The sequence below is a fragment of the Drosophila subobscura genome, chromosome J, assembly GCF_008121235.1.
Source record: "Drosophila subobscura isolate 14011-0131.10 chromosome J, UCBerk_Dsub_1.0, whole genome shotgun sequence".
NCBI classification, from domain to species: domain Eukaryota; kingdom Metazoa; phylum Arthropoda; class Insecta; order Diptera; family Drosophilidae; genus Drosophila; species Drosophila subobscura.
The window spans coordinates 14086300-14106994 of NC_048532.1; the positions used below are offsets into that span (position 1 = coordinate 14086300).

General features: G+C 48.1%; 6 protein-coding genes and 1 long non-coding RNA gene across 7 annotated transcripts; 3 read left to right on the plus strand and 4 right to left on the minus strand.

Moving 5' to 3' along the window:
• The first annotated feature begins 115 nt into the window (after nucleotides 1-115).
• LOC117894685 (protein inturned) lies at nucleotides 116-3043 on the plus strand. Its single transcript, XM_034801864.1, has one exon. It carries the CDS (start codon nucleotides 265-267, stop codon nucleotides 2935-2937), a length of 2673 nt encoding a protein of 890 aa, XP_034657755.1. The 5' UTR covers nucleotides 116-264; the 3' UTR covers nucleotides 2938-3043.
• A 499-nt stretch (nucleotides 3044-3542) lies between these two features.
• Nucleotides 3543-4839, plus strand: LOC117894706. Its single transcript, XR_004648887.1, has 3 exons — nucleotides 3543-3781; nucleotides 3839-4183; nucleotides 4241-4839. It is a non-coding gene; the product is annotated as an uncharacterized LOC117894706 (long non-coding RNA).
• Nucleotides 4840-6396: 1557 nt separating this feature from the next.
• Nucleotides 6397-7344, minus strand: LOC117894702 (serine protease 1-like). Its single transcript, XM_034801885.1, has 2 exons — nucleotides 7087-7344; nucleotides 6397-7019 (listed from the first exon to the last, which is right to left on the minus strand). The coding sequence occupies exons 1-2, from the start codon at nucleotides 7314-7316 to the stop codon at nucleotides 6458-6460; spliced, it is 792 nt and encodes a 263-aa protein (XP_034657776.1). The 5' UTR covers nucleotides 7317-7344; the 3' UTR covers nucleotides 6397-6457.
• Nucleotides 7345-7411: 67 nt separating this feature from the next.
• LOC117893526 (chymotrypsin BI-like) lies at nucleotides 7412-8589 on the minus strand. The gene is made up of 3 exons (XM_034800167.1): nucleotides 8385-8589; nucleotides 8035-8324; nucleotides 7412-7540 (listed from the first exon to the last, which is right to left on the minus strand). Exons 1-3 carry the CDS (start codon nucleotides 8587-8589, stop codon nucleotides 7412-7414), a joined length of 624 nt encoding a protein of 207 aa, XP_034656058.1.
• Nucleotides 8590-8702: 113 nt separating this feature from the next.
• LOC117894705 (chymotrypsin-like elastase family member 2B) lies at nucleotides 8703-9264 on the minus strand. Its single transcript, XM_034801888.1, has one exon. It carries the CDS (start codon nucleotides 8949-8951, stop codon nucleotides 8703-8705), a length of 249 nt encoding a protein of 82 aa, XP_034657779.1. The 5' UTR covers nucleotides 8952-9264.
• Nucleotides 9265-9925: 661 nt separating this feature from the next.
• Nucleotides 9926-10799, plus strand: LOC117894701 (serine protease 3). Its single transcript, XM_034801884.1, has one exon. It carries the CDS (start codon nucleotides 9957-9959, stop codon nucleotides 10764-10766), a length of 810 nt encoding a protein of 269 aa, XP_034657775.1. The 5' UTR covers nucleotides 9926-9956; the 3' UTR covers nucleotides 10767-10799.
• Nucleotides 10800-11737: 938 nt separating this feature from the next.
• LOC117894682 (cyclin-T) lies at nucleotides 11738-18156 on the minus strand. The gene is made up of 4 exons (XM_034801860.1): nucleotides 16834-18156; nucleotides 16696-16741; nucleotides 15396-16018; nucleotides 11738-15329 (listed from the first exon to the last, which is right to left on the minus strand). The coding sequence occupies exons 1-4, from the start codon at nucleotides 17429-17431 to the stop codon at nucleotides 13156-13158; spliced, it is 3441 nt and encodes a 1146-aa protein (XP_034657751.1). The 5' UTR covers nucleotides 17432-18156; the 3' UTR covers nucleotides 11738-13155.
• Nucleotides 18157-20695: the final 2539 nt, after the last annotated feature.

Genomic DNA, 20695 nt, shown 5'->3' on the forward strand with positions numbered 1-20695 from the left:
CTGTTAAGTGGCAAAGAGAAAAGGCAATCAACAAGCAGCCTTCTCCAGGTGGGTTTACTCTGATCTCTGGCTCTGGCTCTACTGCAATTAGAAACAGGTTTTGAGCAAGGTAGAACTGTGTGTGGTTGTAGGGTTTTCGGTTCTGTGAGAAGAGTCTGCCAGTCAGTCGACATTCAAATGTAAAGATCAGCGGACCGCGCGTTACTTTATGCGGTAGAACGCTATCTGATCGAAAAAAAGACAACTTGTCTAATAGCTGCCGCAATGCGCAAGTCTCCGGGTAGTCTGGCAGGCATTGATGCCACTTCGGAGGCCTTTTCCAGCTCCAGCTCCTCGATCAGCAACTCCTACAGCGACGGTAGCGATTCGGCCAGCTGGGAGGAATACGTGGCCGCGGACGGCAGCCTCTTCTACGTTGAATACATGCCGCACAATGTGAAGTCAAGCATAGCCACTTCGGCGGAGCGACGGGTGGAGTTCATGCGCCGCTCACTGCGCCTGGGAAAGAAGCCGATGCGACGACAGCATAATGCCAGTCGCCCGTCCCACTCCCAGACTCAGGCGCAGATGCAGAGCCAGAGCCAGAGCCACAGTCGCAACCAGTTGTCAGAGCCCGAGCCCGACGAGTTTCGGTTCTCACACTTCAAGACATCGCATGGGGACGCCAGCAGCAGCAGCAGCAACAAGAAGCTGCAGCTAGTTATAACTGCTGCAGATCGGTTTCGCTTTGGACGCCGCTCCACAGCCGTGGAGTCGATTCTGGGATTCCGAGTGCTGCCCTTCCCCGACCAGCCAGAGTGCCTCATGGTCGAGGGCTTTGTGCACGACATAAGCGCCATGCAGCACGACATCAAGCGGGGAGATTGGTTCAAGTCGCTCAACGGCATCGAGCTGTATGCCAGCAATGTCGACGAGCTGTTGCAGCAATTCGTGGAGCCCACTCAGGTCTGCCTCTGCTTCCAGGCCTCCTCCAGCTCCACAGACGCCGCAGCAGCCGCAGCGGCGGCGGATCCCAGCTACGGACATGGCCAGCAGGAGGAGCAGGTGCGCAAGGTGGAGAACTTTGCCATGTTTGCGGATAAGTTTGAGGAATTGCTGCTGCCAGAGCCTGACCCCTTAAAGACTGCCGATCCTATGCCCTTTGGTATGCTGTTGCTGCCCCCGGAATGCTACCAGCATGACCAACACCAGGACTCGCTGTACTTCTACCCCGAGGGAGCAACAGCCAACTTCCTGTACAAGGCACGTGGCAGCTTCCTCACCCTGCACGCAGTTCTCAGCGAGCTGCACACCCAGCCAATCACGTCCCGCCTGCTGGTCGACCAGGTTCCCTATCACGTGAACTACCGCCGGCTGAATGGCTTCCTGGTTCTGTTCGCCTACGCGAACAGCCTCTACAGCGCGGCAGAGTGCAACATGCGGTCGGATGAGCTGATTGGATATATCCGCTTCTCCATGCCGGGCTTGGTGCTGGAGAACTTTGGAGGAGCAGAAACGGAGGGCCGGTCCGGAGACCTTAAATCTTTCTTGCGCCACTTCTGTGGCATTCAGCGCACTCGTCTGCTGCTCAATTGCCGTGGAGCAACGCAGTTTGAGGAGCTGCTCGGGCAGTCGCGGAATCTGCCCCTGCCCAAGGAGGCGCAGCTGCGCGTTTTCGACGCACTGAGCGAGATGGAGGCCATGGACTACCGCAACTGGAACGATGAGCCGTTGACCACTCACCGCGAGTTCTTCATCTACGGCAGCGCTTTGTACTACAACCACTTTCTGGTGGCCAGCCTGCTGCCCGCCGAAGTGCGGGCCAATGTCGAGGGCTTCCTGAGATGCAGAGGAATCTTCGATCTGATTGGAGCTCCGAGTGTGCGCGTCCGGGAGCTGTATGTGTGGGAGGAGATCGTGCTGCCCAATGCCACGGGCCGCTACTTTCTGACCATCTGCACACGCAACCATCTCAGCCTGGCAGTTATCCTGAAGATATTCGATGCACCAGACATGGCGCCGGACACCGTGGTGGGACCATCGCTCTTTTATATCGAGGAAATACAGGAGACACTGGATCACCTCATTCAGTGTGGCATCGAGTCGCTGGCCATGTTCTGGTCCATTTCGAACAAGCGACCTCAAGTGCTGGAACAAATCGGAGCTGAGGCAAAGGACGAGAAGGAGGCAAACGGCAAACTGGAGTCCTTCCTCAAGCAGAAGCTTACGGTCTTGAGTACTGCGGTATCTGTGGATGAGGAGGCGCAGCTCTGTTCCTCCCTGGGCGGATCGTCGATACACAGTCTGACGCCCAGCGAAGATGATTCGTCGCGCAAGCGTCTGACTCCCATCCATGGCGGCGCCGAGGATTCCGACAGCGAGTCGGACTGGGAGAACTTTGCCGTTCAACATCCGCTGCACTATGGCCTCAATTTGAGCTCGGAGACCCACAACCAAAGCCAGATGACCGAGTCCATGTGGAAGGAAATCAGCAATGTGGTGCCAGTGAAGATATCCGCCGGCTGGAAGAATTGTGTCCTTTACTATGTGTACATTGACATAGCCAATGGATCTCTGTTCGCTCCCTTCAATGACTGCGCGGAGAGTGCCACTTTTCTGTCCGAAATTCGCCAGGCCTGCCACATCATTCACTCTGTACTGGAGCGGTCCAAGCACTACCGGAGACAGCTCACAGAATCCATACGAGGGTCGGCCAACGCCAATGGACATAGCAGCAGCAATGCAATATCGCTGGTAAGGGAGCACGGGATGACATTGGAAGCTTTCCCTCAGTCCAGAACGGAGAATCAGGCCTGTTCCACGAAATCCGTTCGATTTGTGGTGGTCGGTCGGCTCTTTCAGTCGCCAGCCAAAGAGGTCTACATATGTCATCGATCTGATGTTCCACAGAACATTGTTGAAATGGCCTTCCGGTTATCATTCTTCTCAATGGGATAGGAGGTAATATGCTTATTCATTAAATTTATAATCGTAACCACATTCATACATACAAAAACATATAGGAATACTTAATTGGAAATACAGGAGAAATATGTGGTAAAAGGTAGTAACCGCGATGTAATAATTGCTTGAGTTTTCTGTTTTCAAAGATGACGCGGGTGTTGTCGTTTTGTTTGTGCACTAAGTGCTGGCGTCAATGTTACAATTCGGAGATAGTTTTCGCGCCAAACAGCAATGCATTAGCAAGGTGCTTCGAGCAACTAGGTGGCGTCAATTTCAAAATATCGATATCGTTTTTGCGTCGAACAGCACTTAATTTGCAAGGTGCCTTCGAGCAACTAGGTGGCAATTTTACAAGATCGATATAATTTTTGCGTCGAACAGCACTTAATTTGCAAGGTGTCTTCGAGCAACTAGGTGGAGTCGATTTCACAACATCGATATCATTTTTGCGTCGAACAGCACTTAATTTGCAAGGTGTCTTCGAGCAACTAGGTGGCGTCACTTTCATAGTATCGATATCATTTTGCGTCGAACAGCACTTAATTTGCAAAGTGTGTTCGATTTCACAATATCGATCTCATTTTCGCGTCGAACAGCACCTAGTTTACAAGGTGCCTTGCAACAACGAGGTTGCTTCCGTTTTCGCGATGTCACTTAAGCACGCGGCGTGTGTTTCATTTGTTTTGATTTTGTATCTTATCTGCCGTACAGATTGTATCATCAGCACTGGATGCTATGTGGAAACCCTGCCACAATGAGCTAAAGGTACTTTCCTGAGGAACTGCTCTTCCTATCAAATGAGGCGTGCACCTGGCCTGACGGATATACGGCATGTTAAGTGGGTTTACCCCTTCACCATCCTCTACCAATGATTACCTTTCTGCTCTACTTGCAGGTGCCGCAATCAAACGCTGTCAAGGGAGCCGCGAAAAGGCGTCTACTGAAGAGATGGGCAACTTGTATGTTAGCCAGATATCCGTGTTCCTAGTAAACGGATGGTATTTGTTCGAGAAGGGAACAGAGTACATCAGCTCAACCTGTCGTTGATCAGTAGATGCGCTGCAATCCAGTTGCAGTTCTTCTCGACTTTCTCAAGGCAAAGATTGTCATCGGCACACTGCAGAATCTGCAGATGCTATGTGGAAACCCTGCCACATTGTGCTAAAGGACCTTTCCTGAGGAACTGCTCTTCCTTTCAAATGAGGCGTGCACCTGGCCAGACGGATATACGGCATGTTAAGTGAGTTTACCTCCTCACCATCCTCTTCCAATGATTACCTTTCTGATCTACTTGCAGGTGCCGCAGTGAAACGCTGTCAGGAGAGCCGCGAAATGGCAGTCTACATTCCCAACAGATTGGCGGCTACTAAAGAAGATTGGCAACTTGTCTGTTAGCCAGATATCCGTGTTCCTAGTAAACGGATGGTATTTGTTCGAGAAGGGAACTGAGTACATCAGCTCAACCTGTCGTTGATCAGCAGATGCGCTGCAATCCAGTTGCAGTTCTTCTCGACATGCTCAAGGCAGAGATTGTCAGGCTGGGATACAAGCGGAATACCACGCTCATTGGCCTTACGATGCTGTAGCTGAATCGAATCCTGGAGCTTTCTAAAAACTGGAACGCATTGGATACGACTACAATCGCACACGAAACGATGCTCGCGTACAACCAGCTACTAAGGCGTATGCAGATGCTCAGCGAGAGAGATTGACCTAATTCGCGATTTCTTGCTGTCCTAGAAGTTCCATCATATTTCGGTGCGGAACCAGGAGAAGCTAGAGCTGCAACAGCGGATGGAGCACGTACTTGTGCCCTTCAAGGAGTCCATTGAGGAGCACAGTGCCAAGGATAGTGTCTTGCTGCAGGCGCTTTCACTTGATGTATAATACCTTTAATATCCTTAATAAACTATTAGAAAATGAAAAAAAATGTATTTTTAAAATCGCATCCTTGGTCCTTGATCCTTGAAAAGGACCCCATCAAATCAGGGAAATTTTTCCGATCACAGGAAGCCATTTCCGATCACAGGAAGCCATTTCCGAACCCATTGTGATTTTGGAGCACCACTGTGCAAATTGCAATTTCATAGCAGCCAGCTTTTGACACAGTAGAAAACATGGAAACCAGTTACCTTCTGCTGACTTCTGTTCGCCTAGTACTTCGTCTGAAATTTTTCCAGTTTTCGGCCATTTTAATGAAGCAATTTCAAAAGTTCACAGTGGCGCCCCAAGACTGTGTGGCCAATTCTCGAACTACGCTATTTTAGTTCCAGAAGTGGCCGTCGTGATCGTGGGGGCGCCACTGTGCAGAGAGGTGGTTGTTGTACAACAAACACTTTCTTGTTGTACAACAATAGCAAAAACAACTTTTGTTGTACAACAATAGCAAAAACAACTTTTGTTGTACAACAATAGCAAGAACAACTTTTGTTGTACAACAACATAAATTGACAACAACAACAGGACATATCTCTTTTGTTGTTTTCTCCTTTATTTGTGGTCCGACCAGGACGTGCCGCGCATCCTCGTGATCGGGACAATGTCCTGGATCCTTTCCAACCACTTTGGGTGCAAGGACATTAAGGATAATGCCATTTAAACGTTGTTTCCTGTTTTATCTCTACATCGCTATAGCTCGGCTGTGTCCTGTCGGATAAGGACATGCCACGCCTCCTCGAGATCGGGACAATGTCCTGGATCCTTTCCAACCACTTCGGGTGCAAGGACATTAAGGATAATGCCATTTAAACGTTGTTTCCTGTTTTATCTCTACATCGCTATAGCTCGGCTGTGTCCTGTCGGATAAGGACATGCCACACCTCCTCGAGATCGGGACAATGTCCTGGATCCTTTCCAACCACTTCGGGTGCAAGGACATTAAGGATAATGCCATTTAAACGTTGTTTCCTGTTTTATCTCTACATCGCTATAGCTCGGCTGTGTCCTGTCGGATAAGGACATGCCACACCTCCTCGAGATCGGGACAATGTCCTGGATCCTTTCCAACCACTTCGGGTGCAAGGACATTAAGGATAATGCCATTTAAACATTATTTTCTGTTTTATCTCTACATCGCTATAGCTCGGCTGTGTCCTGTCGGATAAGGACATGCCACGCCTCCTTGTGATCGGGACAATGTCCTTGATCCTGTGCAATCACTTCGCAATGGAAATTCCTGCATTTTCGTGAAATTGTGGAAAAATATTGTTGCCTACTTCAAGGTTCAATTTTTTTGTCTTACTAATTTTCACAGTGGCGCCCCGCGATCACGACGGTCACTTCAGGAACTAAAATATCGTAGTTCGAGAATTTGCCGCCCATGGCTGTGGCGCCACTGTGCCCAAAGCTATGCTGTTTTCTGTCTGATCAGGACATGCCACGCCTTATCGTGATCGGAACAATTCCCAGGATCGTTTTCAATCCTTTCGGATGCAAGGACATAAAGGATAATGCCATTTTTTGTTTCAAAATCGATTCTTTATTGCTCCGAACAAGGAGAAGGAACATCAGCAAATTAACGAGAGATGCCGGTGTGCTCATGGATCCAGCCCAAGTAGCTGGTGACGCGAGTGAAGACAGCGGGGTACTCCTTCTCGCAGCCAGCGGCAGAGCCGAAGGAGGTCAGACCAACCTGGACCTTGCTGTGCTCCAGGACCAGAGGGCCACCGGAGTCTCCGTTGCAGGTGGACACGCCAGCGGGGGTGGAGACGCAGATGTTGGACTCTTGGATGGTGGTGAAGTAGGTGCGCCTGCACTGGCTGTTGGAGATGACCTTCATGTGGGCGTACTGGAGGTGGGCGGCGACGGCGCTGGAGTCGTCGGAAGTGCGGCCCCAGCCGGAGGCGATGACCTCATCACCATCGTAGGAGGAGTAGTGCGACTCTTCACGGGGCAGCTCAACGGCATGGATGGCGCCGCTGTACTCGACGCGGGGAATGCGGATCAGAGAGATGTCGTTCCTCAGGGTGCGGCTGTTCCAGTCGGCGTGGATGATGATGTCGTCCTTGGTGACGTGGTGCTTGACCTTGGGGCTGGAGCGCACAGTGCTACCCAGATAGACCTCAACGGAATCAACGCTGCAGGAAAGTGAAAGGATAACTTTAGTCCGTTTTGATTGCTGTAATCTCTGCATGAATTGCTTACCCATCAGTGCAGTGAGCGGCAGTCAGGACCCACTCGTTTCCGATGAGGGAGCCACCGCACCAGGCCGAGGAGGAGCCGATCTTCAGGGATAGTCCAACCTGGTAGGGGAACTGGTCGGTGCGGGCATCCTCGCCGTGGGTGATGCGTCCGTCGGGTCCGGTCTGGACACCGCGCAGAGCCGATGCCGAGGCGTAGGCCAAAGCCAAAGCGAATACAACGAGCACTTTCATGATTGGGCTACCTATGAAAAGTATAAGTATTCCAAGCTCGTCCCACCGCTTTTATAGGCGCCCGTCCATCCAATCGCACCTCATGACGTGACGCCCTATCTGATCTGTGGTCTTTCCGATTCGGGCACCTGCTGAAGTGGCTGTGCCCGCTCCTTGTGTAACGGCCCTATCGGCATGCGCCACATCCGCGATATGAGACCCAGATCTGTTCGCGCTTCTTGAAACTGTTGAGAGATACGGATACGGAGAAAATGAATTGGCAGTTCTCCTCGCCAAAAGATAGCCAGCCTAACGAGAGATCAAATCAGCGGCTAATGGAAACTTTCAAAGAAAAGGGACACAACAATTGAACTTTGAGTTGTAAGATAATATGGAATATAACAGAGAAAAGAGTTTTATTTCCCTTAGCTGTGATATTCGTATAATATCCTTTTGCATCCGCCATTCACTGGTACACTCCTCGTACCTATATTCCAGCCAATTCTTTATCAATACGAGGGTTGGGCTGTTGGGTTATCTGCCCCTGTCTCGATTTTAAACTGCGACACTTTCTCAAGTGCACCAGCCCCCGTCCGCACTCCTCACGCCCCCCTTTCCAGAAACAACAAGCACTGAGGCACATTTGAAATGCTCAACATTTGATTTAATTTATTTACAGTGCCCAGCACTGTTTCATCAGCCAACGCGGGCCACTCTACGCGTAGACAACTCCACTCACCTCCGCTATCCAATCCACGTAGGCTGTGACGCGGGTGAAGACCGAGGGATAGCCCTTGGTGCAGCCCGTCTTCTTGCCGTAGGAAGTGACACCTATCAGGATATCGGCATTCTGGAAGGGGTCGTGGTAGATCAGAGGACCTCCAGAGTCTCCGGTGCAGGTCGATCGGCCGCCGGTTGTATCCATGCAGATGTTGGTGGGTTTGATGTTGGCAAATGAATACTGGCAATCCTCATTCGACTCCACAAACTGGACGACATAGCGCAGATGATCGGAAATGAAAGTGGATTCTGGAAAAAGAATACAGGGATTCAGTGGAGATCTTAAGTCTGATGAGATAAAATACATACCGTCATTCATGCGACCCCATCCAGAGGTTGTGGCAGGGACGTAGTCGTAGCTGACATGTCTTGAGGCCATTCCCGGCAGTCTGATGACTTGTATGGAGCTGCTAAAGACAGCAGCCTCTGGCAAACGAAGCAGGGCAATGTCATTATCCAGAGTTTGGCTGTTCCAGTCAGGATGAAGGTATACGACGGGATTCTTCGTACGCATTAGCTGTTTGGGAGACAGTCGCTGCACTCCGCCCAAGTAGAACGTGATGGAGATGGCTCTGTAGGGGCGTAGTTGTCAGCTTAATCCATTTGAAATTTTATCTAGGGCAACACTTACTCCTCCACACAGTGCGCTGCCGTCAGTAGATATTGATCCGATATCAAGCTACCACCGCACCAACTAAACAAGTCGTTGGCCTCCTCTATAGATAGACCCACTTGATAGGGAAACTGATTCTCGCGGGCCTCCTCTCCGCCGCTGATGCGCCCCATCAGTGCGCCACGAGCCAGATCCAGGCAGAGGAGACCTCTCACCTGGAGAACGACGAATAGGAGACCAACCAGAGCCGAACTTATTTGCATCTTGAGTATATTCCACTCTTTCTGCCACTGACGAAACGTTCCCACCTGGATGTGGATTTATGGCACTCTTCAGTGGATTAATCTGCCCCGATTGGCCGTTTATAGTCGCCCGAGTGGGCCATAATGCTCGATTACGGATTATCATTTGCAAGCCATCTGAACGCCACTTGATTGCTGAACTCATTGAAATACATGTGTTTTGCTTTAGCATTTGCTCGGAATTTCCGATTGCAATGGGGGTTCAGTGTGTGTTGCCAGTGTGATAGCCTCCTTGGAAGTAGAATTGTTGGGCATCCTCACATATGTACATAGCTGAAACAAAAGTACTTTAAATCTACCATAAGTTAAAATTAATTGATGTTTCTGCGAAACATTTCTTCAATGAAATCTCGTGATTCGCAATTAGACCTTTGTCACAGAATGTTGTTTCATGCATGGATTTAAAGGTGTGTATGTGTGTGCCACTATCGGATAATCTTTTGATAACATATTCATTCAATTGTTGACGTATTACTATTCCAAAAGCGTAATACTATCACATAAAAGTAATAAAACAAACGCTTCTACTTCTACGATCTTATCTGCCTGATACAAAATGTAAGCAGCAACAAAATTTCTCGCATGCGATATTTTGAGAGCCACTTACCTATCCAACTGATAGAAAAAGTTCCATGGTTGGAGTCGGTCTTCAGAGCTCGCAGTTCCCTACTGAAAAGGGGAACTTCATTCACTTTTATCACGTGCAGTCTGTATTTTAATAGCAGTCCTTCATAATGATTAATTGGGAATCGAGTGTAAATCCCACACAAATTAGGGAGCAACCTTCAAGTAGATTGTTTTCAGCTCGTATCTATTTGGGAATAATCCCTAGCAGGTGGTTCTACGCCGCCAACTATCTGTGGTGCTCAATGGTCAAGGGCTGCTCGATCGTCGATAAGGCCAAATGCTCCTATATAACTGCTGGACAATCCTCTCCATCAGTCATTTGACAACCAATTAAGTAAGATGAAAATACTGTCGACTATCCTGCTGACTGTGGCGTTGGCTGGCTCCTGCGCAGCTGTGCCGCTCCTGGCTGATCTGGAGTCACGCATCACCAACGGGGACCTGGCCGCGGTGGGACAGTTTCCCTACCAGGCGGGTCTGAACATCTCCTATGGCAACACGAGCACTTGGTGCGGCGGCACTCTGATCTCCCATCGCTGGATTGTGACGGCTGCCCACTGCACGGACGGGGCAGAGTCGGCCATCGTCTATTTGGGTGCCATCAACATTCAGGACGAGCACGAGCCCGGACAGAGGCGGTTCCACGTGGACAAGTCTCGGATCATTGTGCACACAAACTGGACAGCGAGCACGGTGGCCAACGACATTTCACTGATCCGTTTGCCAGTCCTAGTACGATTCACCGATAGCATTCGGTCCGCCAGCCTGCCGAGGCGTGTCAACGGATCATATCCCACCTACGAGTACCAGAGTGCCTACGCCTCGGGCTGGGGACGGGACAGCGACAGCTCGGCTGTGGTGTCTCCGGCGCTGCGTTACGTGAAGATGCCCATCCTGCCGCATGCCCTGTGCAAGATGTACTGGAGCGGGGCCGTGTCGGAGAACATGATCTGCATGAGCACCACCAGCGGCAAGTCCACCTGCCAAGGCGACTCTGGCGGTCCTCTGGTCGTCATGGAGGGCAACGAGTCCACACTGATTGGGTCCACTTCCTTCGGCACCAACATGGGCTGCGAGGTGGGCTTCCCGGCGGTCTTTACGCGCATCACCAGCTATCTCGAATGGATCAGGGCTCATGTGAGGGTCTGAATAAAAGCGCATTGTACATTTATTTTTATTTAATTTTTTTCCTGATTTTTTTGTTTATTTTTTCTCATTTTTATTGGTTTTTTGTTTTGGATTTTTGCCTGGTTATCCGAGCACCTCGTGGAGCGGGCAAGTGTCGAGTGGATTCATTTTCGAACACACCGACCGATCGACCGCACACACTTCGCACTACGCATTCGTGATCCCAATGAAACCCGGCACTGGCCCGTTCCTCGAGGAGCGGCTATTCCATTTCTTTCTTTCTATGTATATACAAAAACTTAAAGTAGGGTAGGGGTAGGGTCGGGCCTTAGGGGATTGTTTCAAGAATAAGTATGTAAAAAGAAAAAACTAAATCTTAGCTGCAAATTACACTTTCGAACGATTCTCCCGAATCGATTGAAGGATTAAGAAACACGAATGGATGTCTCCTCAATTATAACTTAAATTATATGTTTTGTATCGTGTGTGTGTGTGTGTGTGTGTGTTTGTGTGTTTAGGGGGGAGTATGTATCTGTGTTTGTGAGTGTTTAGTGGATAGTTTAGGGCTACATAGATGTGTACATACTATATGCATATACTATGTATGCTTGCAGATTAATGCAGTAGTAGAGAAATTGAATACGAATACGAATAGTGGTGAAAAAACATTCGCTTAACTCTTTGCTTAGTGTCGAAAATTACATAAAAATTCAATTTCATTTGATTTCACTTACTCCTGACTAATTGCCGCCTCGAAGATGCATTCATTTACTTTCCGCTTAGGTTTCTATAAGTTTCGAACTTTTCTTCATTTTTGTTTTAGTTTTTTTTGTAAGTTTTCATTTAGCTTCCGTGTTTTTACATCATTTTTTGTAACGTTTTTCTTTTTTCTGTTTTCTTGCACAACGATTTTTGTTTTATACATAGTTTTGTTTTTTTGGGGATATTTTTTGATGTTTTGTTTTGTATAATTTGTTTTTGTTAAGGGATTTTTGTTGTTGTTTTTGTTTCCTCGTAATGCTAGCTTTAAAAATAAATTAAAAACAAATGAAAGCTACGTCAACGTTTCGGGCGACCTTTTAAACATATTATCCACCGCCGAAACGATCAAATTGGTATTGGTATTGGTTTAGCTTAATTCTATTCATTGAAAAGCACTGAACGACAATGCTGTCAGTATTGCTATTGGGGGTTTTGGGGCGTACATTTATGGAAAACAAAATTGGAATTCGGAATTGGTCGGGGTTGGCTGGGTATAGAAAAACTTTGCTAACTAAAGAATAACCTCTCTGCGTTTGCAATCACTTGCATCATCAACATCATCATCATCCACTTTTACGCGTAGCAACTATGATTTAATTCAATAATTTATTATGTAGTTTGGCGTCTTCAATTTTGAATCAAAGCGCTGGCTTTATCTTTTCACTTAACTTCACTTTTCTGCTCTATACTCTCCTCCTCCTTCTGCTAGTATTTCTACTCTGTTCGGTGTGGATTATTCTGAATCTCCTAAACTCCTCCTGCAGCGGCCTGTAATTAGTTGGGGGGCCGTACTATATATTGTATATTTGCTAAGCGGAAGTCGGTCCTATATATATATCTTTTGAGTGTCTCTCTCTCGTTTTGTGTATTCAATTGTGTCTGTGGTGTGGTGTGGCTATGTACATCAGATAGTGTGTGTTGTCTGTGGTATTGATTTGCTAACTTAAATGCTAGACGGCCGTGTTGTGGTTGCAACTAATGGAGAAACCCTCGCTAGGGAAGGTGCTTCTCTATATGTACGATGGGTGTCTATGTCTGTGTATGTCTGTCTCCGTTTTTTTTTCCTCTTAATATTTATCCGATTCATGGATTTCTAAGTCCGATTCCGATGTCAACAACTCGTTTACAACTACTTTATGTGTGTGTGTGTGTTCTATGTGTTTGTGTGTGTAGGTGTATGTAATGTAGTATAATTATAAATTAATTAATGCTGTACAAAAGTTTTCGCTCATTGAGTTTTGAGTTATAGATTAATATTCTCCAACTGGAGAATCGATCAGAATCAGATCAGCCGTTTTTGCGTCTCTTCGAATTGCATCTCCGACTTCGTCTTCTTCATCTTCGTTTTCGACTTGATTCGAATTCGATCCTCGGGGTTTGTGTATTTTGTGGTTTAATGATTTTGTTTTTCACGTTTTGCTTAACTAAAATGAATCAATAATAACTTAGGCCACTAATGCATCTGAATCTGCATCTCACCAACAATTCTAACGACTAAATCTACCATCAGCTTACGGGGTCTCTATACAATTATCAAAAGAGCGACTTATGGATTAACTAGGAGCTCCTCCTGTCTCCTCTCCTCTTTTTCCTCATCCTGTGGCAGCTCCTGCCTCTTCTCCTCCTCCTCCACCTCTATCTCCTGATGCTACTTCTTGCTGTAGACGGGAAGCGCGGGCGGTGGCAGGCCGATTGGGAGTATAGCATTCGTGGACGTCATCAGCATGGAGGATGTGGTGGTGGTCATCGGCATGCTCGAGGCCAGGCTCATCGCCGTGGAGATGTTGGGTGCGGCGCCTGCACCGCCGAGAGGCGCAAATACGCCGCCACCAACGCCAACGCCAACGCCACCACCCATGCCTGCACCGACAGCTCCATTGTATTTCGAATAATCCTGACCCTGACCCTTGTTCTTTTTGCTCTCCTTGTCCCGGTCACGTTCGCTGTGCTTCTTCTTGTTGCTGCCGCTGCTACTGCTGCCGCCTGAGGAGCCCGTGTTATAGCCGCCGGCAAATGGAGGCAATCCAGGAGCAAGTGCCGCTGTCATTAAATTCAAACTCGCCGCGGCTGAAGCTGTTGTCGTGGCCACCGCTTGCGGCAGACCATAGCCTGGAGCCACCGCCAATCCGGCAGCCGCAGAGTAGTTGCTCGGCTCCACTTTGTTCTTGCTAATCTTCAGCTTGAGGGGAGCCGCTGGGCCCACCTGAAGGCCGCCGTTGGGATTCGTCGGAGCACTGGTCTTGATCACCATCTTGAGGGAGTCGTTGGCCAGCGAGCTGTCCTTGCCACTGCGATCCTTCTGCTTGTCCTTCTTGTGCTTCTTGCGCTCCTCCTTATCCGACTTGTCCTTGGACTTGTCCTTCTCCTTGTGTTTATGCTTGTCCTTCTTCTTTTTCTTCTCCGACTTGCTGCTGCTGTCATCCTTGAAGTCGCCGCCGCCCAGCTTAGTGAGCGCGTCCACCTCCATCGGGGTGGTGGGGATGATGAGTTTGGAAACGGCGCTCAAGCTGCCCACCATCGGCTCCTTTTTCATAGTCGCCGGCGATGGCATGGGCTCTAGCAGTTCCGCTGGCGGCTTCAGTCCTGGCATGGTGAGGGCATCCGGCTTCAGCAGCGACACATTCGACGGACAGAGACTCTCCTTGAGCAGGCTGCGCACCAGATCCGGGGTGGTCTCGATGCCATTTGACATGTTCAGGGGCGTGTGCTTCTCCTCGTAGCTGGGATATGCGGGCAGGCTGCTGCTGTTGTCCAGCTTGCGGAGCTTCTCGCGCGGCAGACTGCTGCCGTCCAGGTCATCCAGCTTGTTCAGTCCGTACTGACTGCCTGAGATTTCGTTGGCCCGCTTCAGATTGCCGACATCGCGGATCTCATTGGGATTGGCCAGCAGTTCCCCTCCGTGCGGCAGCTGCGGCTTCTTGTGGGGCGGCATCATGGCGACATTCTTGGACGACGCATTGGGTACCCCGCTGCTGGTCATGGGCATCACGGGACGATGTTTGTCCTTCTTCGTGGGCGTGAGGCGATCCTTCTTGGGGCTGTCCTTGTCGCGCGGATGATTGTTTAGCTTGAAGTCGTGGCCGTGAGGTGCCGGAGGCGGCAGGAGGCCATTGAAGGGCTGGCTTTGGGGCTCCTTCTTGATGTCGCTCCACTCGGGACTGAACAGGGAATTGTTCTTGGCCTGCGACGATGCCTGGGGAGGCGCTTCCAAGGAAAGCTGCTGTTGCTGCGGCTGCTGTGTCTGCTGCATGTGACTGTAGCCCTGGCTCTGGGGATAGGGCAGCTGCTGCTCAAATGGCGGCATGCCGTGGACGGTGGAGCCGGATTTGCTGCTTCGATGGCTGCTGCCATAGCCAGCTGGGGGCTGGGGCTGTGCCCCGTTGCTGCCGCCCGGATAGCCACCGCCTCCGCTTCCGCGTGACATCAAGGGATTGGGGGGCGCACTGTTACTATAGGATGGCGGCGCATTCGGGTACATCTTGCTGCTTTGCGACTTGTCCTTTGAGGAAATGCCCGCTGCAGATGAGTTGGAGGCAGATGGATGCGTTGGCGGAGGCTGCTGCGACTGGGGCTTCGTGCTCGAAGTCATTTTGTGGGCACCATGTGGAGGAATACCCACACCGACCGGCGGCATACCGCGCGACTTGTGATAGTCGACGGGCATGGGCGGACGGCCGGGCTGCTGCTGCTGGCTGGACGACGAGCTGGAGCTATTCCTTTGGCTGCCACTGCTCCCGCTTGCCGTGGCGCCCAGGCTGCCACTGCTTCGCTGGTGGCCGGAGGGCAAGCGGTTGTTGTAGCCCTGCTGCTTCGCCTTGTGATCTATAAGTAGAAATCGAGTTTAGTCCTTCGCTCTCCTGGGAGACGCATTGTCAGTTGTCTACTCACCTGGATGACCATCGGGTGGCAGGCCACCCGCGTAATTTGGCAACTTGTTGTGGCTAGCGGACGACGATGATGATGATGAGGAGGAGCTGAGAGGCACATTGCTTGCGGAAGATGAACGCTGATGGCTGCCATCTGGCCGCCTCTGCTGCGGCACCATTGCTGGCGGCGGCAAAAGCGTCGACTGCTCCCGCTCTCTTTCCCGTTCCCGTTCGCGCTCCCTTTCCCGATCTCGGTCCCGATCGCGACTCTCATTGCCATTCATGGCCAGCTCTGGCGGCGGCTCAATGTTCGAATGATAACCCTTCATCATCTCGCTCATCTTCCAGTCTTCCTTGGGCTTGTTGTCCTTCGATGCCGTCCGATTGCTGGCTCCCTGGGCGATCGCCTTGATCGAGTTCAGCTTGGACTTGAGGCGGGCGGGGCTCTTCTCATAGATGGCAATAAACTCTTCCGTCAGCTGCTTGAGCAGGTCCAGCGACACGCTCTTGTCCACATAGTAGAACCAGTGCTTGCCCTCGGTCGACTGCGGGATCTCCCAGCGCGACCATTTGCAGGCCAAGTAAATGCAGAAACATGCCACCACAGTGGGTCGATATTGCAGGCACATCGAGGTCAGATGCAGGCTGTTTCCAGGATGGTATTTTAGTGAAATTAAGTGGCAAATCGAGGGCTGTGTATGTATGGACGTTGTGTTTGTGTTCGTGCGCGCAGGTGGGTATCACATTTGAGCCATCTACTCCCGTATCCCCCCACAGTTTAAACAAATAACTAAAAGTCTAGTAGTATTCTTCGTATTTCCGCAGGGTGTCCCCTTTATTTATTTTGTATTTTTCTTTCGGTTCCAGTTACATTTTAATTGCAGGAAAAAAAACCCAAGCAAAATCGATGGATGGTCGGTCCAATAATTTAGCTAAGAAATCCGACAAATTACCTCGGCATATCATAAAATGGTTCTGTTTCTGGTCAAAATGTGTTAACAAGATGTGTGTATATTCGTGGGATTTTAGCGGATTAGTCGGACCCGAGAAAACAACTGTCCCTCGAGTGGCAAATACATGTCATTTATGTTCAACTGGGGTCGAGTCCGTACTTTGTTCCTTTTGTTTTGACTATTACCTAAGCAGGTAGCCGAATCTTGGCTTGACTCTGCTCCCACTCGTTGCAAGAATGGTCATGTCCATACCACACCACCACCACACACGCACACACACACGAACATTCGCATATACAATGTTACTCTTGAGGATTGTGGGGACTGAGATTGGATCAAGGATTGGGTCACCACAGTGTAGAGCCATACCTGTTTGAGGCCAAAAAGTATGAGGTCTGCGCCAGATCCTTGCACGCTAAAATATATCACAGTAATCAATTCACAAATCGCTCTATTTGCACATCATTTGGGATTTTGGGATATATTTTAGAGCAGATTGGTGCCTACCTTTGACCAGCTGGCACGTGCGCACCACATGCGTGTGCGGGTGATCGATGGCCACATCAAAGCCGAGCGTCTGCAGCAGCACGTTCTCGTTGAAGACGAGCTCCTGGGCGAGATCGGCGTAGTTTTGCTCGGTGGTCGGTGGCAGGCACTTGTTGGCGGCTCGTATCACATGCTCCAGCTTGCGGGGCTGCTCCTCAACCTTGGCTGCCAGAAAGAGGCTCGCCGATGCCATGGAGTTGCGATGGAAGTGGGTGAATGAATGGAACGCATAGAATCGATGCATGTACACGATGGCCGTATTGATGCACAGCTGGGACACCTGCAGCCGCTGTCCCATTTCCTGTATCAGGTAGGCGGTCATCTGCCTGTACTGGAGCTCGTCGTCGCCTTTGATGCCACATCGACGACTGGGCGAGTTGGTCAACTGCTCATTGCTGAAGTACCAGATCTTGTCCTTCTCGAATGGCAGATTGTTGTTACTGCTGCCGCTGTTACTGCCGCTGCTGCTGCTGCTGGCTCCGGGCGCTGCACTGGCTGAGCCGGATGATCCTGCACTCGCCGAGCTGCCCGGGGGCATTGGCGTGGCCATGAGACTCATTGCCGCCGCCGCCGCTGCCGTTGCTGATTGCTTTGCCCCTTCCTTTGTTTAGTTTCACATGCAAGCCTCTTTATTGCGCGCTCCCGCAGTTGGATCGCACAGATTCTGCTTGCTCCCGGATTTCTCCTCTGCTCACTCTTCCTCTTTCTCTCTCTCTCTCACTCACTCTTGCTATGCTGACTCAAGCGCTGGCTGCCGTCGTAGGAACTGTACGAAGAAGCAGAGCGCTCTTTCTTTGTCGGCTGTGTGTGGTACAAGGCGAGTGCGTTAGTGTTGGTGCTGGTGGTGATGGCGTGGGTGGCGGGGAGGCGGAATAGGGAACGGGGAGCACTCGCTGCGGCTGCCACAGCACATTGGCTATGTGAGACGCGGAATGCACATTCGATTCGACTGCGATTAGCAGTTGCGGCTACAGTTTTTTACACTTTTTCCGCCGCGCTGCTCTTGTCTGCTGTTGTGTGCGTGTGCCTGTCCGCGCGCGTGTGTGCGTGTGTGTGTGGTGTGGTTTTCTGGAAATTGCGACTGCGGGACACTACCGCGACAGCGACGTGTTATGCAACTTTCGTTTCAATTCATAGTTATTTGTATTGCAATTTCCGTCGCGTTGGCCACAAACACCATCACGATTTGTTTACTGCACTTGATTTATTCTACGACGCATCACAAAAATGTGATCTGGACAATGACAAAACTTTGCAGAAAAAATGTATTCACTCACACGCACACAAACGTAGAAACCAGTGTGGCAGCACTGCAGCAATATACTGTAATATACCAAACAAATGATGAAATATACTGATATGTCAAATGTCACGAGTGAGTGATCGAACTTAGCCCTCTATGCCCCCTCTATTTATACAGTCGAGCAAGTTGGGTTAAGCCTAGGAAAATAATACTGTTGTTTTCTCTTTACCTGCACAACAACAACTATCACGATATCTTTCACCTGAAATTCGTTTAATCTTCGAGATGGGCCCAAACGTGCTCGGCAACTATCGATGCATACATGTGTGTTAAATACCAAGATATCGGTACTTTTATGCGATAAGTGAAATATCGATATTAATTAAATATACCATTAAATACCGATATACGGTAAATATACCTCAAACCAAAATTACCGAAAATCAAGCGGGCTGTACTCTACATGTAAATTTACATGATTTTTGTGAATTTGAATTGAAATTCAAACCAGCCCATTAGTATTTATTAAACTTTTAGGCAAATAATTTGGCTGGCATAGGGCCACTTATCATCAGTTTGTAGGGTATAATACGTTAAATATTATTGCCTTGCTAAGCCAAATACAAAACATACACTTTTCGTTTTATTGTTATTTATAAAACAGATAATATATATATATTTTTTATGGTTTGTAGATTAAAATATACAAAATTTAGCTAAAAATCTTAAAATTCTTATGTCGTAACAGTAAATAATTATGCTAGCTTGCGTTTTTGGATTTTCTTTCGTTTATCCTTATAAAATTAAGACTAAACCGTCATTGCCTCTCCCACTATCTTTCTAAAATTCACCTACATACCATATTACGGATCCCAACGTTCATTCTCTTATAAGAAATACATAAATACACACATACATAAGTACTTGTGTGTATATTATATGTTGTGGCTGGCTTTAGCTGATTTCTCTTTGCAGACATTTCAAAAAGTGTCTGTTAAATGTACAATGCATAAACCAAAAGTCAAATAAACGTATAAAACATCTAAGTTAAGGTTGGTTATCTATAACATAACCTAATTGCAACTAACTTTAAACCATTCAACATATTTTCCTAATCCCGTGCCAATCCGTGTGCCTTCAGACGACACAAATTCCGTTCCGTTGTCTCAAAATTATCCTCCGCTCGGCTTTAAAACTAGATATTTGCATTTGTTTGTTCGGGTTACCAATAAAGTATTTTTCGCCTTAATCTAGTTAAGAAATCGCGCCCAAGGGCTTCGATTTTCGTTAATAATTAATTTAGTTGGTCTTATCCAGCATTCGGGGTTGTCCAATTCAACAAATAATTGGTATATATACCTTACGTTAATATTCGAGTGGAAACATGAGGTCCAGAAGTTGTTTAAATATATATACAATTATCGTGCTAGGCATGTGTACTTGTAGAAATATTCCCGGGGTTGTGTTGAAAATCTTGAGGAATGGTTTCATGTTTAACGAGGAAGTCCTGTCTTGGATTGGGTTTAAAGCTGCGTCCTTCAGGGGAGTGAGTGGCTCAGATTCGTGGTTACTGATTTCGTTGTACTTAAGTCGTCAATCTTTGAATTTATATTGTTCGATTCGATTCTGTGTCGGTGTGTGCTTAACATTTACATATTTATGTATGTACGTCGCATCCTTATAACATGGGAATATGTATCCACTAATAGCTAACTAATAACTGATGTAGTGCGATGACTTAATCTAGTAAATAGACATAGACATGTTTAATTATAAATCCATGATCTGTGGGGAAACCTCATAAACTGAGACCTCGTGAAGTGACGTCGTTTCGTGTGTCCATCTTATCACTACAAAAAACTCGTACACCAATCAGATTTTATCTAAAATATGCGATCTGCTCAATAGAATCGTTCGTAAATATCGCTTAACCTATATAGACTTTGAATATATCTTATAACTTATGTAACTGTATGCACTTTTGTCATGGGAGGTATATCTAGATTCCAAATTTGTAGCGGGTTCCATATATTTGTATCTTATCTTTTGCTTACTCTTCTACTCTCTTTTCTCTTCTCTCCATTTCCATTATATCTTTATCTTTTCTGGGGTGTTTTATCTCGTTTCTCGTTTGGGTTTCGGTTGGTGTAAATAAAACGCATGCAGAAATTGAAATAATAATTTTATTTAAAAATAAAAAAATAATCATAAAAAATGTTTACAATGAACAGAGTTGAACTCAAGACTCACTTTGTTTATTTGCATCATCCAAGCATTCAATCAATCAACCAATCAATCATCATAAACAAAATGAAAGATATATTGTAAATTTCTCATCTTCACTCCACGTACACATACTCGTAAGCATAATAATAATTATAATAGATAAAGGTACTTAGAGAACGCAACTAGTATATAGAGATGTAGATTAAAGAACTAGGAGTTGGCTTCCATTCTCTCTCTCTTATTAATGTTTGCATTTTAAAAGAGATTGCACATTTGGGCAGTGTTTGAAATTGTTGTAAAAGGGTGTTGCAGTGTGTTGCATTGAGGATTGCTGTTGCAGTTGCTGTTGCTGTT